Source organism: Emydura macquarii, unplaced genomic scaffold (assembly GCF_026122565.2).
Source record: "Emydura macquarii macquarii isolate MOO-44397 ecotype Brisbane River unplaced genomic scaffold, CSIRO-AGI_Emac_v2 contig_1253, whole genome shotgun sequence".
Lineage (NCBI taxonomy): Eukaryota > Metazoa > Chordata > Testudines > Chelidae > Emydura > Emydura macquarii.
Window position 1 is genome coordinate 72,920,082 of NW_027131390.1, and position 16,016 is coordinate 72,936,097.

General features: G+C 39.4%; 1 protein-coding gene across 1 annotated transcript in view; it reads left to right on the plus strand.

The window, feature by feature from the left end:
• Positions 1-16,016, plus strand: part of ATF2 (activating transcription factor 2) — an 89,585-nt gene that overhangs the window by 14,808 nt on the left and 58,761 nt on the right. The window contains 3 exon segments of the mRNA XM_067549209.1: positions 3,603-3,676; positions 4,587-4,656; positions 13,244-13,340. Of these exon segments, the coding sequence (XP_067405310.1) occupies positions 3,645-3,676; positions 4,587-4,656; positions 13,244-13,340 (199 nt within the window). The 5' untranslated portion in view covers positions 3,603-3,644.

A 16,016-nucleotide genomic window follows, 5' to 3' on the forward strand; every position in this document is an offset into this window, starting at 1 on the left:
GCCATTGCTTACTTCATCTAGCAAAGCAGCAGTTGGAACCACCACTCATTGGAGCTGTCTAAAGATGCTTTTTCAATGGTGTTTCTCCTAAATTTCTAAATCTATTTCTTATTGGGGTTAAAGAAATTTATGGGCTGGGAGTATTTGTCAGTTCTTAGTTCATCAAGCAATTTGGTTGCTTCGTTTCCTTATCTTCTATCTCTGAATGTTAAAATGGGGTGGCCCTCTACTGACCAGTTGCACCCACAAATACTGTCCAGTACCTATACTGTTCTTAGTTACCTAGAGAAGGAGGCTCTGTTTATGGAAGGCTTTTTATTTATTTATGTATTTATTTATTTTTGATCCACTGGTCTGAAGAAATACAGTTGCATTTTCTTTCACCATCCCTCTCTTCTGGCTTCCTCATTACATATTTTAAAAAAATCTGTCTCTGCATCTCTGATGAACCAATTCAGAACTATCTTTTAAGTAGATGTTACTGTTCTTTGGTACCAGTATACTTGCAGGGATCCAGGTAAGAGAAATTTTGTTAGAAACAGTCTGAATTTTTTTGGTTTTCTTTTTAGTAACATTCCTGTATTTTTGTTCTGGCTTTTTTCCCCACCCCTTTGAGATTTTAGATTAATTAAAGAGCTGTTTTTTCTCTTTTCATACAGTGTGTTCATGTAAATATAGACAATAGTAAAACTCCTGTGGTAGAGGAACACTCAAGTAAGACAAGGCAATGACAAAGCAGCTAAGCAAATTCTTTGCATTGGTCTACACTGCAAAGGATGTGGGGGAGATACCCACATCAGAACTCTATTTTTTGGGTGAAAACTCTGAAGTACTGTCCCAAATTGATATGTTAATAAAAGAGTTTTTAGAACAAATTGATAGATTAAACAGTAATAAGTCACCAAGACCAGATGTTATTCACACAAGAGTTCTGAAGGGCTTCAAATATGAAATTACAGAACTACTAACTCTGGTATTTAACCTATCTCTCAAAACAGCCACAGTACCAGAAGACTGGAAGTTAGCTAATGTAATGCTAATTTTTTAAAAGGGCTCTACAAGAGATTCGGGCAATTACAGGCTGGTACACCCAACTTTAGTACCGGGCAGATTGGTAGAAATTATAGTAAACAACAGAACCGTCATATATAGATAAACATGATTTGTTGGAGAAGAGTCACTATGGCTTTTGCAAAGGGAAGTCATGCCTATCAGAATTCTTTTCGAGAGTCAACAAGCATGTAGATAGAAGTGATCCAGTTGATATAGTGTGCTTGGAATTTCAGAAAGCCTTTGATGAAGTACCTCATCAAAGGCACGTAAGGAAACAGGGCTTATCTACATTTATAGTGCTGCAGCAGCTATATCACTTAGTGAAGAAGCTACCTGTGCTGACAGGAGAACTTCTCCCATTGGCGTGGGTATTCCATCTCCCCAAGAGGTGGTAGCTATGTTGACAGGAGAAGCCATGAACATAGTACTGTCTACACTGGGAGTTATGTCAGTATAACTGCATCACTCAGGTGTGATTTTTTTCACATCCCTGAGTGATGTAGTTATACCAGCACAAGTTTGTAGCATAGAACAGGGCTAAGTAGTCATAGGATAAAAGGAAAGGTCCTCTCATGAATCAGTAACTGGTTAAAAGATAGGAAGCAAAAGGTAGGAATAAACTGTTGGTTTTCACAGTGGAGACAGCAAGAGAGGGTCCCCCAAGGATCTGTACTGGAACCTGTCCTGTTCAACGTATTCATAAATGATCTGGGAAAAGGAGTAAACAATGAGCTGGAAATACTTGCAGATTATACAAAATTATTCAAGATAGTTAAGTCCAAAGCAGGCTGTGAAGAGTTGAGTGATCTCGCAAAACTGGGTTACTTGGTGACAAAATGATCCCAACTATACATAAACTATGATAGGTTTTAAATTAGCAGTTACCACAAACTATGAATGGTTCTCTGAAAACTTCCATTCAATGGACAGCAGTGGTCAAAAAGGCTAACAGTATGTTAGGAACTATTAGGAAAGGGATACAAAATAGGACAGAAAATACTATAATGCTACTACATAAATCTATTATGCATCCACACCTTGAATACAGTTCTGGACACCATAGCTCAGAAAGGGTATAGTGGAACTGAAAAAAGTTCAGAGAAGGATAACAAAGATGATCAAATGTCTGGAACAGCTTCCATACAGGGAGAGACTAAAAAGATTAGATTTGTTCCATTTAGAATAGAGATGACTAACAGGGATATGATAGAGATCTGTACAATCATGAATGGTATGGAAAAAGTGAATAGGGAAGTGTTATTTACCCTTTCCCACAATACAAAAACCAGGGGTTACCCAATGAAATTATTAGGCAGCAGGTTTAATACAAACAAGAGGAAGTTCTTTCTCAAACAACACATTCATTGCCATGGGAAGTTGTGATGGACAAAAGTATAATTTGGTTAAAAAAAGAACTGGATAAATTAATGGAGGATAGGTCCATCCATGGCTATTAGTATGGTCAGGGGTGCAACCCCTTGCTTGAACTGATCCTAAACCTCAGACTACCCATAGCCAGGAGTTGAAGACAGCGGAAGGTCACTGTATAGCTGACTTGTTCCGTACTGTCCCCTTCAAGTTCCAGGACTGGCCACTGTCGGAGACAGGATAGCGGGCAAGATGGACAATAGTCTGACCCAGCATGGAAGCCCTTTATGTTATGTCCTGTAACGTAAGAAAAATTACAATCTATTTTCATTTTCCAACTTTTGGCAGAAAAGAAGCTTAATAATTCAAAGTCCATGTAGTAGGGAAATAGATTATTTCACCCTATCCTGTGAAAAAGTTAATTGTAAAAATACCTTGTTTAGTTCCATAGGAAAGTAAAATTAGCTATTAGGGAGGAAATCAACCTTTTAAAAGTTTACTCATCAATGAAATGAAAAGCTGTGGGTAGTCAGTGCATAAATGGAGTGCCTTGTGAACAGGTTGAGTCTTTTAATTTGTAATAAATTCTTAAGCCTATCTAGCTATTGAAATAGCATGATGTTTCTGTCTTGGAGGATTTTCTTGCTTTTATATAGATCTTATTTGTAGAAATGATTTAGTATGTGAATCCACATTTACTCCATTCCAGTAATTTTTGAGTTGTGCGTATGAGAGCAACCCACCAAATCCCGTCCCCCCTCCCCCTTAAACTTTTCAAACCCTAAATTATGTGTTTTTTCTAAGCCCCAACTAAGAAGCACACTTTTGCACAAGCAAAGTTATGATTCAGATCCAAGAGTCTATATCTTTACTGATTTAACTGAAATGTCACTTAAGTAATACTAAGCAATTCTTTAGATTCCTTTAGATGCCTTTGCATTTCATGATCTATATAATCATGCATGTATGAAACTGTATTACATTGAAAAATAGTAGTTCTGAGAAGGAAGGCTGTATTATGGAGAGTTAAACTCAATTATATGCACAAATAGCAAGAATTCTATGCAATACAAACTTGATTCAGGTAATGAATATTATATAATTTATCCAGAGAAATTACAGGGCAATAACTGCATTTTGTTTATTTAGCATGCACCATAATTGTTTTCTTTTGATTACAGTTCATTGCCATGAAAAGGAGAATGTGATAAACTGCTCACCTTATGAAATTTGGCTTACATGTGAAATCTGCCAGGTATAGACACTTGTGTGTGTGTGTCTCTGTCTGCTTGTTTAGAACATTGCTAACTAATGTAACATTAGGAGCTACTGCTGACTTCATATAAATATAAAAGTCTGTAGGTAAATATTTTTATTATAGTATTTCTGAAGTGGTATTGAAATATATATTTTTGTAAATATTATTTTTTTAAAAGGGCATCTTGGCTGTGGAGATGTGCATAGGCATCTCTAATCTTCTGACTTGGCTTTAAAGGTAGATCATGAGAAAATCGGGAAATGAGATGTTTTCCATGGCTTATTGGTGCTGTGTATGTCTCTCTTTGGATGTTATATGCTATATTAATTTTTTTTTGTATTTGTATAAACCAGGCATATGTGATATATTTTTATTCCAATTATAAAAGCTGCCTCAGTGATATCTTGTGAAATGTGCTTCACAGGTGGGAAGGGACGATGGGATGGATCACTTGATGGTTACCTATTCTATTCATTCCCTCTGAAGCACCTGGCATTGGCCACTGTTGGAAGACAGGATACTGGGCTAGATGCACCATTGGTCTGACCCAGTATGGCCGTTCTTATTTTCTAATTATGTACTGCATACAATTTTTTATTATTTGTCTTTCAAACAAATGCATGCTCAAAATCTGCTGGGTGTACCTATTTGGATTTGTGTATCTACCTCACGGGACTTGGATAACATACCCGCAAAGCTATATGTACTGAAATATTACTCCATTGACTATCAAATACTTAGATAGCTCATTGGGGTCAGAAGAGGGGTGAGGTGGTTCTTGCTAGTGCAATACTAAAATCTTTAGTAATTCTCCCAACGCTGGGCTTTGGAGGTTGATGTATTGGTAACTTCTTGCAATTACTTTAAATATTTTGAAATGTCTTTTTTTTTAATCATTTCTACGTAGGTAGCACAAAGACCTGTGGAATATGAGTGATGACAAACCCTTTTTATGCACTGCCCCTGGATGTGGCCAGGTAATAGGATGCTTTGAATCTATTAATGTTGGTCAAGTAGAAAAAAACAGGTAAATGTATTTTATGTTAGATTGAAGAATAGAAATATTTCTTAATGACAGATGCTGGAAAAGTAACTGCATGCTGTAATTATTTTGTAAAGCTGGTGACAGCAAGAAATTCTAGTAATTTTTTAAAAAACATTTTTATTAAAAAATACTGTCCACAGAAGGATAGATTCTTTAAAAAATAAAAACAAAAGGAAAAACTCCCACAAGTGTCATATTTGTCAGAAAAACACCCTTCTTAATTTTGCATTTGTAATTTTCTAAAGGAAAGCAAATAATGCATTAATTTTCATAATACTGATTACAATCTTTACTCTCTAGAAAGAATTAGCAGAAAAACAAGCGCAGTATAAAGTATAATACAGCTCCAATATTGATGAAGTCTGTGGAAGTCAAGTGATAGCAGGGAGCTTGTATAGTGAAGCCTGGGGGCATACTTTTAAATTTCAGAAAACATCTCAATTTCTCCCAGTGCATTATAAAATCAAGTACTAGACTACTGGTTCTACCATGCTTCAAGAAGGAGGCCTTCCTCTTGATTGGCCAGTTTGAGAAAAAAGCCCTTACAAATGGGCTGTACAAGGAACTGAAATCCCATTCTGCTCTTGCACTTTTCCAAATTTCCCTTCCATTTTGAGTTGAAGCATAACTTTTTTTTAAAAGGCTCCAGAGGCGTACCTGACAATTACCGGTCAGTAAGCCTAACTAGGCAAACTGGATGAAACTATAGTAAAGAACAGAATTATCAGACACAAAGATGAATACACATATTTTTGGGGAAGAGTCAACACGGCTTTTGTAAAAGGGAAATCATACCTCACTATTCTATTAGAGTTCTTTGAGGGTGTCATCAAGAGCAAGAATGATCTGCTCAATATAGTGTTCTTGGACTTTCAGAAAGTCTTTGACAATGTCCCTCACTAGTCTTTAAAGCAAAGTAAGGAGTCATGGGATAAGAGGGAAGGTCCTCTCAAGGATGAGTAACTGGTTAAAAGACAGGTAACAAAGGATAGGAATACATGGTCAACTTTCACAGTGGAGAGAGGTAAATACAGAGGTCTCACAAGGCTAAGTGCTGGAACCAGTGCTGTTCAACATACTCATAAATGATCTGGAAAAAGGAGTGAATAAGTGAGGCTGCAAAATTTGCAAACAATACAAAATTACTTAAGATAGTTAAGTTCAAAGTAGACTGCTTTGGACTTACAAAGGGATCTCTCAAAACCATGTGACTGAGCAAGAAAACGGCAAATTAAATTCAATATTGATAAACGCAAAGTAATACACATTGGAAAAAATAATTCCAACTACACTGTGAAAAAGTCAGGCCGGATGGCTACAAGAGGGTGCTAGAAGGCCGGTATGGGAGCCCCAGAATGTTAAAGGCCCTTTTCCCTACAAGCTGGGAGGAGATTACCTTGGGCTAATTAGAGACACCAGAGCCCAATGGCAGCTCCAGGCCCATTAAAACCCCACCTCTGGTAGAGAGAACAGGGGAAGAGACACAAGCTGTTAGAGAAGGCTTGTGACAGCAGGGAGGCAGACCTCTCTAACCCCAGAAGACAGTGCTTCTCCCCACAGGGGGAACAACCAAAACTGAGCATCAGCCTGGGGGAAGGACTGACAACCCCCACCCTCCAAGCCACACCACCACGACGCTAGCCCCATTGAGGGGGGCAGGGAAAGGTATTCTCCCCGGGTCTGGATTTATAGACTTACCTTCCCCTCCCCCCAGGTGTCGGAGAGGTATTCCTTGGGTCCAAGGTCCACCCCGAATGCTGTAAGATGGAAGTGTTCAGGGGAGAAGCTAAAAGACTTCTCTAGGGTGGGGCAGATTTACCTCAGGCTCATTTTGCCAAAGGAGGGAGCCCTAATTCGGCAGGACTGAGGAGGTGCTTTGCCACAATACATATATAATGATGAGTTCCAAATTAGTTGTTATCACTCAAGAAAGAGATCTTGTAATCATCTGAGGATAGATCTCTGAAAACTTTCTCAGCATGCAGTGGCAGTCAAAAAAGCTAACAATGTTAGGAACCATTAGGAAAGTGATAGATAATAAGACCGAAAATATCATAATGCCCCTATATAAATCCATAGTATGCCATGCTCACATCTTGAATACAGTGCAGTTCTGATCACCATACCTCCAAAAAAAAAAAAAAAAAAAGCTGTATTAGCATTGGAAAAGGTGCAACGAAGGACAGCAAAAATAATGAGTAGTATGAAACAGTTTGTGCAAAGAAAAATTAAAAAGACTGGCACTGTTCAGCTTAGAAAAGAGACAGCTAAGGGGAGGATATGGTAAAGAGCTGTAAAATCATGAATGTTGTGGAGAAGGTGAAGTATACATAACACAAGAACTGGTGGGGGGGGGGGGTCACCCAATTAAATTAATAGGCAGCAGGTTTAAAACAAACATAAATAAGTTCATCTTCACATAAGGCACAGTCAACCTGTGGAACTGATTGCCAGCAGATGTGAAGACCAAAAGTATAACTGGGTTCAAAAAAGAATTAGACAAGTTCATGATGGATGGATTCATCAATGACTATTAGCCAAGATGGTTAGGGACACAACCCCATGCTCTGGGAGTCCCTAACCCTCTGACTTCCAGAAGCTGGCAGTGGCTGACAGGAGATGGATCACTCGATAATTGCCCTGTTCTGTTCATCCCCTAAGAGCTAGATACACCATTGGTCTGACCCAGTATGGCCATTCTTATGTTCTTATAACTTGAGGCCTTCATGCCTTCTCAACTCATATCAGGATTGGAAAGGGGTACTATATTTTGTTCTAAGTTACTAATCTTGTTTTTCTTCCCTTCTATATTGCTATGATCCAGTTTGTATGGTTTTAAGTAATACTTAAGGTTTTCTTGATGCTAACAGTAACCAAATATTCACTTCTATTTTATCTACTCACAATTTTCTCAGTATTCACTGCGAACTTGCAAATGGTCCTTACTGCAGGGTTTAGTAAGGAAGACATATATAGGCTTCAGGGGGAGGTGTCAGGATGTCAGTCTCCCAGTCTGGGTCAGTTTGTAGTTGGAGAGGTAACTTATACTACGTAATTAAGCACACACTAACTGTAAGGGACAGCCAGGGCTTGACAGTTAGATGGACACAACTCTCATAAGAGCGTTAAAGTTAACGTTACACATCACATGTGGGCAGCCTGTGGTTTGGTCCCCCTGAGCAGACTGTGAAGACCTTTTCATTGTTACCTATTCTTATGATGATTAAGTCCGGGTATTTAATCTGGTCAGAAAACGTGACTACCCATAGCTGTACAGGTTCTCCACATATAGATGAGTGTAATTTTCCTGTGTGTTAAATAATATTGAAGCTAATTAGCCATTTTCCTTTAAGTTTGTCTTCTGTTTTTCTTACTATGTACTAATAATGTTCAAGTTATGCTTACTCTGTAAGGAAAAGTCATTGAATTCTTATAGACAGTGGGTTTTGGTTTGTGTGAGGTTTTTTTTGTTTTGGGGGTTTTGCACAATAGTTGTGCTAATCACTTTAGGTGGTATGCCTCTATCTTAGTTTTTTAGAAGCAAAAAGCTTTATTTTAATACATCTCTAAGGTTTGTTCTTAGCCCTATACAATACCATTTGTGTGGCAGTGCCTAAGTACTGAGTGATAACATTAACTCTAAATTTGATTTCTTGTCAGTTTGTCAAACTCTGATCATCATTTCAACATTGAATTTTGTATTTAATTTCTGATCATAACGTTTATAATCCAAAGATTCAAGAAAGTGAAAGTTTTTTTATTTTTTTAAATGGAATTTAGAAAATTACATTCAAGAGTTCAGCATATCTTTATTTTTGAAGGAATGCTATGGTTTATATTTAAAATAAATCAAAACTAATTGTAATCTGAAACGTTCTTTCAAGTAGTTTCTTTTTAGCTATTGGGGCTGCATGCCATGGAGTTAGAGACTGAGATTAGAGAAAACTCAATTATGTGGTAGGTGTCAGAAGTAATTTATGAGATCTGAATTATATAAAAAATGGCAAACATTTTCTGAAGTATATAGTAGTGTAGAGATCAATGAGAATTACGGTTTTTGTCACCATGGTAAATGCTGTAACTTCATATATGCTCAATGAGCAGGTAAAATATATGCTCATTAGCGCAGTACAATAAAAGGAAAACCACCCTGCACTCTGCCTTGCTCTAGGAGTGCCAGAGGTCCCTCATTTTCATGAATACTGAAATATTGACCAAATTTAAATAAAAATAGATTTAAGGGACATAGTACATTTAAAAATAAAATTTGTCTGAATATTTTTACCTGTTACAAGAATTATTGAGGATTGCTGTAATTGAAAGGGAGTAGAGGAAAGTATTTTTGTGCATTTGACAATACAGTTACATTGTTTCACAATTTCCTCTATAAAATTGATCAGTTTCCAATGGTTTGTTAGGATATTTTACTTTTTTTTTTTAAAAGTAATGTAGAGTGGGGCTTAGGGACAGGTACACTATAATACCTGAAAGTACTTCTAGCTAATTTAAAACAACAAACAAAAATCTGTCTAGAACTCAAGTTGATAGCATCACTTTAAGAATTTAATTGTAAAAATTCAGTGATTTAAAAAATCCATGTTAACTGAGAAAATGATTAATCTTATAATAAACTAAATGCCCAAAAACGTCATTAGCCTAGAGCTGTTTGCCTTTATCTGTCTTGTGCCCTTTCAGAATGTGGAGAGTGGCTAACTTAAACCTCTGAAAACCTGGAGTGCAGAGTGAAGGATACATTCCCTCCCAACAATGCAATCTTAACTGTACTTTCACTGGAGCTGGCAGTAGGGTGGTGCAAAGGTTAACAAACTATCAATGGAAGAAGAGGATTCTCCATCTCTTGATGTCTTCAGATCAAGATTGGATTATTTTCTGGAAGATGCTTTAGTCAAACACAAGGTATTAGGCTCAATGCAGCAGGCACTAGATGGAATTCCCTGGCCTGTGTTATACAGAAGGTCAGAATCTGTGATCTAATGGTCCTTTCTGGCCTTAAAATCTGAGTCTACAGTAGGTAGATATGAGGAAGGACTAAGAATGTTCCATTATTTGCATTAAATTCCATAGATTGAATTCCAGCATTTATCTGAATGGACTCCAACTATATTCACTGTTATAGGTGTACTTGTTTTGAATGGTAGAGGGATTAATTGAAACAGCTTTGCAGAGCTTTGACTGTGATATAAAGAGAGGTGTGTGTGTACCTTGAGGGATCAAGTATGCTTCATATCAGCACTGAATTTTGTAGGTTGTCAGTAGAGGGGCACCAGTTATCTTGTCATGAAGATAGGGTGTGAGGGATAAGTAAAGGTAATGTCTCAGAACAAATCCTTAGGGCAAGTCTGGGGTGGCGTGTGTGGAGTAAACTCAGTGTTTGAGGGATGTCAAGGGATAAGTAGGTAGTTTCCTAGACCTGACCTAAACCCCAGGTTTGCCTTGGAAAAGAGAAGGTTCTAGACTTTGTCCTACTTTGCTCATATGCTCTGTTCCCAAGTGTTCTGTAGCATCTATGCAGGTAGAATGCTAAAAAGTGTGTAAATAGTATGTGGGGCATCACTCAAAAAGGAGGGACTTAAGGTTGTATTGCAGGGGTGGCATGTACCTTAATTTTGTATTTCTTGGTTTTCAGAGGTTTAAATTTAGCCACTCTCCACATTCTGCAAGGGCACAAAGCATGACTAACATTAACTCTGCCTTAATGAAGTTTTGATGCATTTAATTTCCTTTGACTTTTTTTTTTTTTTTTTAAATATCTCAGCGTGCTCATGTACCAAGCCCAGCTATCCACCTTCATTGCCCCTGTCTCCTTGGCAGTGTTTACCCCAGCCACAGAATACATTGGCCCTTGCATCATCTCCCTATCTCCTGTCTCTCTGCCTGCCTGGCACAGCTCGGTTCTTTCTCCTCAGCCCTCTTGTCCACGAAGAAGCAGGCATTAGCATGGGACATGCAGTTTGAGAAACTGGGGAAAGGCTACAACAACAGTGCAGGGACTAACATAGAGTTGGTGGGGGACATTTTTTGAAGAGAGGGGTGGGGTCATGAGAGGAAGGATGATTCAGTGGTTAGGACCAAGGATTCGGGAGACCTGGTTTTAATTCCCTGCTTCACCATCAACTTCCAGTGTGGCCTTTGTCAAATCATTTGATCTTTCTCTGTCTCAGTTCCCCATCTGTAAAGTGGGGGTGAGAGCACTTCCCTACTTCACAGAGGTATTGTGAATGTAAATACGTGAAAGATTGAGGCACTCAGATACTACAGTGATAGGGGCCATGTAAGTACTTATAATTGATTTTAATATTGATTGATGTGGGTGTTTTGGGGGGACAGAGCTGAAGCCACCCCAGTATCATCCACTGCACAGCTCTGACTCCCCTTACACCTCACTCTTTCCTATACTATTCCAACACGCCCCACTGCTCCAACCTCCATATTCCTCCCAGCTGCTCAGACTCTCCTGCTACTGCTCTGACACTGCTCCGTCTCCTCCAACATTCCCACCATTATGCCTGCTTCTTTGAGCCCCTTTCACACAAGTACCAGCTCCACCCTTCACCTTGGCACTCCATGCATTTGGTGAGCTTGAAGGGGCTATAGGAAGATGGAAAGGTAATGGGGCTATGAGGATTCCATGTATCGGCTGAAACAAGGTGGAGATGGAGTCCCTACCCCAAATATGGGCCTAGTCATCCATCTTCAGCAGAGGGTCCAGATCCTGGCTCACACGTGGTGGGGCAGGGACTCGGACCTCTCCCTGAAGGGCAGGACTCCCCCCACCCTCAATCTTGGCTTACCTGCAGGGTGGGAGGGACGGGATAAGATCCCCCTCTGAGAGGTGGGAGCTCCCAGGTACCAGTTTGCACTCCAGCCCCTAGCTGTTGCATTGAGAGCTGGGGCTGTGAATAAGAGGCATCTTCCTTTACCCCCTCTACTACCACTACCTAGCCTGGGCTGGACTAGGAGAACAGGGGAGGGGAGAATGTGGGACAAACCAGTATTTGAATGATCGTTGGAGTGTTGACCCTTCACTAACTGCCAGAATACAGCCCTAAGGGGCAAATCCCCCACTCTGCCCTCCCAATCCCACAATTCCTGCACTGCTCCAACCCCTCCATTCTCCTGCACTGCTCTGACACTCTGCCCCCAATATTTCCTAGATGTGTCCCAACACAGTTATAAGAATTTGAAAAAATTATGAAAAGCTCATGCAAGTGCACTGTGTACTAAGAATCCCCTGACCAAATGACACATTGACTTGCTATCCTTTTGATCACACTCTGTTCCACTGATTATGAAACAGGCAAAGACTGATTAGTTACTCTATCTAGTGGTCTTTCATCTTCCCTCTATTTAATTAATGGTCATTTTCTGGACAATACTTTTAAAGTAAAATCAGAATCTACATGTGGATTTTAGAGCACTCTAAAATATTGCTCTTAAACCAGAAACATTGGTTTTGGCAAAACTTCCAAAAGTAGCCCTTACAGAATGCAGGCACAGAGCAAAGAATATGCACAATGCATGTTCTCCGAAAGCTCCAGTGGTAGGGCCTGAATTCAAAATGGATGGGTGCAGTTCAGGTACAATGAACACAGCATGTTTCCTGGAGCCATCCAGTTATTGTGACAGTAGCCTGCCTGGCACTCTTGCTGCACATGTGCATTTCAATTTCTTTGGCTGTTGGCTCATCAGTTTTGGCATAAGCCATTCTGGAGATTTAAACTCTAATGTTAGTAACTTTTTCAGTATTTCTTCCCCAAAGGGCACAGTGGGTGCCATGTGCTAGCTAAATTAAATGTTGAGTGAATGAGATCTGTGTGTGACTGTTGGAGCTACGGTGAGAGTCTCAGTTGTGTGTGGGGGGAGGGAAAATAACCAAGTGATTCTGTAAAAAGTTGTTTTTAGAGGGGGCTGTATCTCTGGGCCCTTCTTGCTCAAATGACTCCAATATGGATAATTAACCCTACCCTACGTTCCCATGAGGCACAGCAAAGACGATCCAAGTAGGCATGTGGATTTTAGTGCACTCACAATGGTCAACATTTAAGCAGAAAGCCATGTTCAGCCTTAGCTGTGGCAGAGAACCAGCTCTTCTGTAATTGCAAAAACCATGGAAGTTACTCTGCTCAAAGACAATACATATTTATAATATTCCCTTTGTGTCAAAATGTATCTTGGCTTTTTGATGACTGTAGTGTTCTTCACAGTATCAAAAAGTAATTTTATTTTATGTTTACTTTCATTGACTCGTAGTATTATTATTTAATTATTGTGGACAGTCTTTATCAGTATTGTATATATATATTTTAGTTAACTTTTTCTGATCATTTGGTGAATATTGTATCTAGCATTAACAAGAACAGATGTGTATCTGTTTAAAGAAATCAACTGAAATTTTAGTGATGATGGTTTTACATGCTGTGAAAATGACTTTCCATATAATTATATTCACTTTGGTCAAATTCAAAGTTTTAACTGTACTTTAAAACTTTTTGCCACAGCGTTTTACCAACGAGGATCATTTGGCTGTCCATAAACATAAACATGAGATGACACTGAAATTTGGTCCAGCTCGTAATGACAGTGTCATTGTGGCTGGTTAGTATATACTTTTATTAATAGCTTATCCATCTTTCTCCTGGAATGTGCACAAATTTTGTTTTTTCTGTACATGATATAACTTCTTTAGACTGATGAAAGAAAATATCAAAGAATTCCTTTATGATATAGGTTTGCAACATGTATTCATTATCCATTACATTTCTATCTTTTGTTGCCTTTGTTCACATATGTATATAGACTAAATACAGAATTAATTGTCAATATTGCAGTAGTTGATTAACCTATGTAGAAGTTCATACAAAAAGCACATACTGTATAACCTTTTATATCTAACCATCTGACATTAAAACACTTTCCCAAGGTCTTTGTTGCCTTTATAGTTTACATGTATGTTAAAATAAAGGTTTTTTCTAAAAATACTACACATTTTACAGACTTCAGTTGTCTCAAGAAAAAATCAATAGTGTAAATGTTCTAAAGTAAATAGACAAAATTAAAAGAAAGACTTATATCCTTTATAACAGTCCAAATCAAACTACTTTTACAATATCTGAAATCAGACTTTCACCTCTGAATCTGTTTGCCTTTCTTGGTCAGTCAGAATCTTATTTCCTTATTGTTTTATTTTTTTAAAAAGAACAGTCTCCCAAAAAGTTTCTCTCTAAATTTTATTAAGTCTATGGCTCTTATAGACCCAGATAATCATTAATGGACCATTAAACTGTAATATTGTGAAACAAGCTCCTCTTGAACTTCTTGGGGATAGTGCATGTAACTACGCCATGGATATAGTCAAATCATTTTCCAGTGGTGGAGCAGTCTAATTTAATTGCGCATATGCAGTAGCTCCTCCTTCAACTTTCTGTGTTCCCAAGTTGCTAATTTATTAGGAGTGGCAGACAAATGGCATTCAGCTACAGTTTAAAAAAAAAAAAAAAACTGGCAGACTTTTTAAAACAATATATGCTATCTGCAGTATGTGCGGTTTGCGGAAGGGGGTGGGAAGAGGGAAAGCATCTATCAGGTAATCAGGTGAGTGGCTGTGAAAGAATGGGAGAGTTCTTTATCTGCCTTCCCAAGCACACTACAGTACTTCCATGATCTTCACCCACTATTATACATGAACTCTCTTTGAAATTAGTGGAATCTTGTGTAGTGTTATTTCCTATATTTATAATACATATTGTACAATAAAACAGTTTGTTTTAATCTGACAATGCATAAATTCTATGTGAAATGAATGGGAATTTCCATACTATGCAAAATATAAATTTACAGTTAGTACAGAAGTCATTCACACAGTAGTCAATGGAAGTGCTGTGATTCTAATTTTACTGTGCAAAGACCTTTTAAATCAAAAAGGTTTGGCATACTATCTCACCACACTTTGCATGCAACTTACAAATGGCACAGCATCTGAATTACAAAAGCAGTAGTCATTGTTCACAATAAAAGACTAAATATAAAACAGGTCCACAATTCCATGATTGCCACTTTTCCTTGGATTTGAATTGCAGGCTCTCACACAGGAGCATCTTTCATTGCTGTTTGAAAATAAAGCTGCTTCTTCGAGTGCTTGCTCATGTCCATTCAGAATTAGGTGTGTATGCGCTGCATGCACCGGTGCCAGAAATTTTTCCCCTAGTGGTATCCGTAGGGCTGGCTCTAGTGCTCTCTGGAGTGGCGTGCATATGCACTTGTATATAGGGCACTGCTGGCCTCTCTCCCTCTCAGTTCCTTCTTACTGCCCGTAATGGTGCTATAACACGCTCTTGCTCCTAAAAGCTACAGTATTCCTAGTGGTTCTTTGTTTTACATAGTGTACATAGTTGTTTCAGAGTTTATCATCTAGTAGTTAGTGGTTGATTAGTTAGTAGTTTACCCAGGGTTGGGGCATGCCCCGGTCCCCGGATTTTAAACTCTGCACTTTGTGCAAGAAGCCTGTGCTGTTGAGCGACTCACACCAGAGCTGTTTGAAGTGTCTGAGGGAAGCCCACCTTCACAAGAAGTGTAAGATCTGCACAGGGTTTCGCCTTTGAACCAAGAAGGACGGGGACATTAGACTCAAGGCCCTTCTCTGGAGTTGGCACCTGCACAGCACCATTCAACATTGCCAGCACCGAAAAAGGGAAAGGCGCATGCCGAGAAGGAGCCGAAGTCAGCTAAGAAGAGCTCGGGCACCGTGAGGAAAGCTGATTCGGCCCTGAGAACACCTCTGCCTGCGAGGGCGTCGAACCTGACTCCGGTACCACCGCCAACTCCTGGGAGTGGTAGAGGCCCGTGCCATTTACTGGTCCCTTCAACACCTGAGGCCTTTCAGGCAATGAAGGACCTGTTGACCCTGCCGGTGCCACTTACATCACAGAAGGGTAGGGCAGGGCACCGAAGCTCAGATACCCAGGCCAGTGGTCACTCGAAAGGGAAGCCAGCGCTGGTTCCACCACAGCCTCTTCCTTCCTCGCCGGTTTCACAGCGGTCTCCAGAATCTTGGCACCGCTCCCTGGAACTGCATCAGCATGGGTTGGGATAGAGTCTTTGGTCACCTGGGGCCAGGTGCTGGTCACTGGACATCAGTACCAATCTGAAGAATGCCAGCATCGATCTCCGGAATGCCATCACTCCCCAAGCCCCCGGCACCGCTTCAGCCCCCGTGGGGAATCTCCAGAACCCCAGCACCGCAAAAGTCCCTATAAGAAGCCTAAGGACATGACA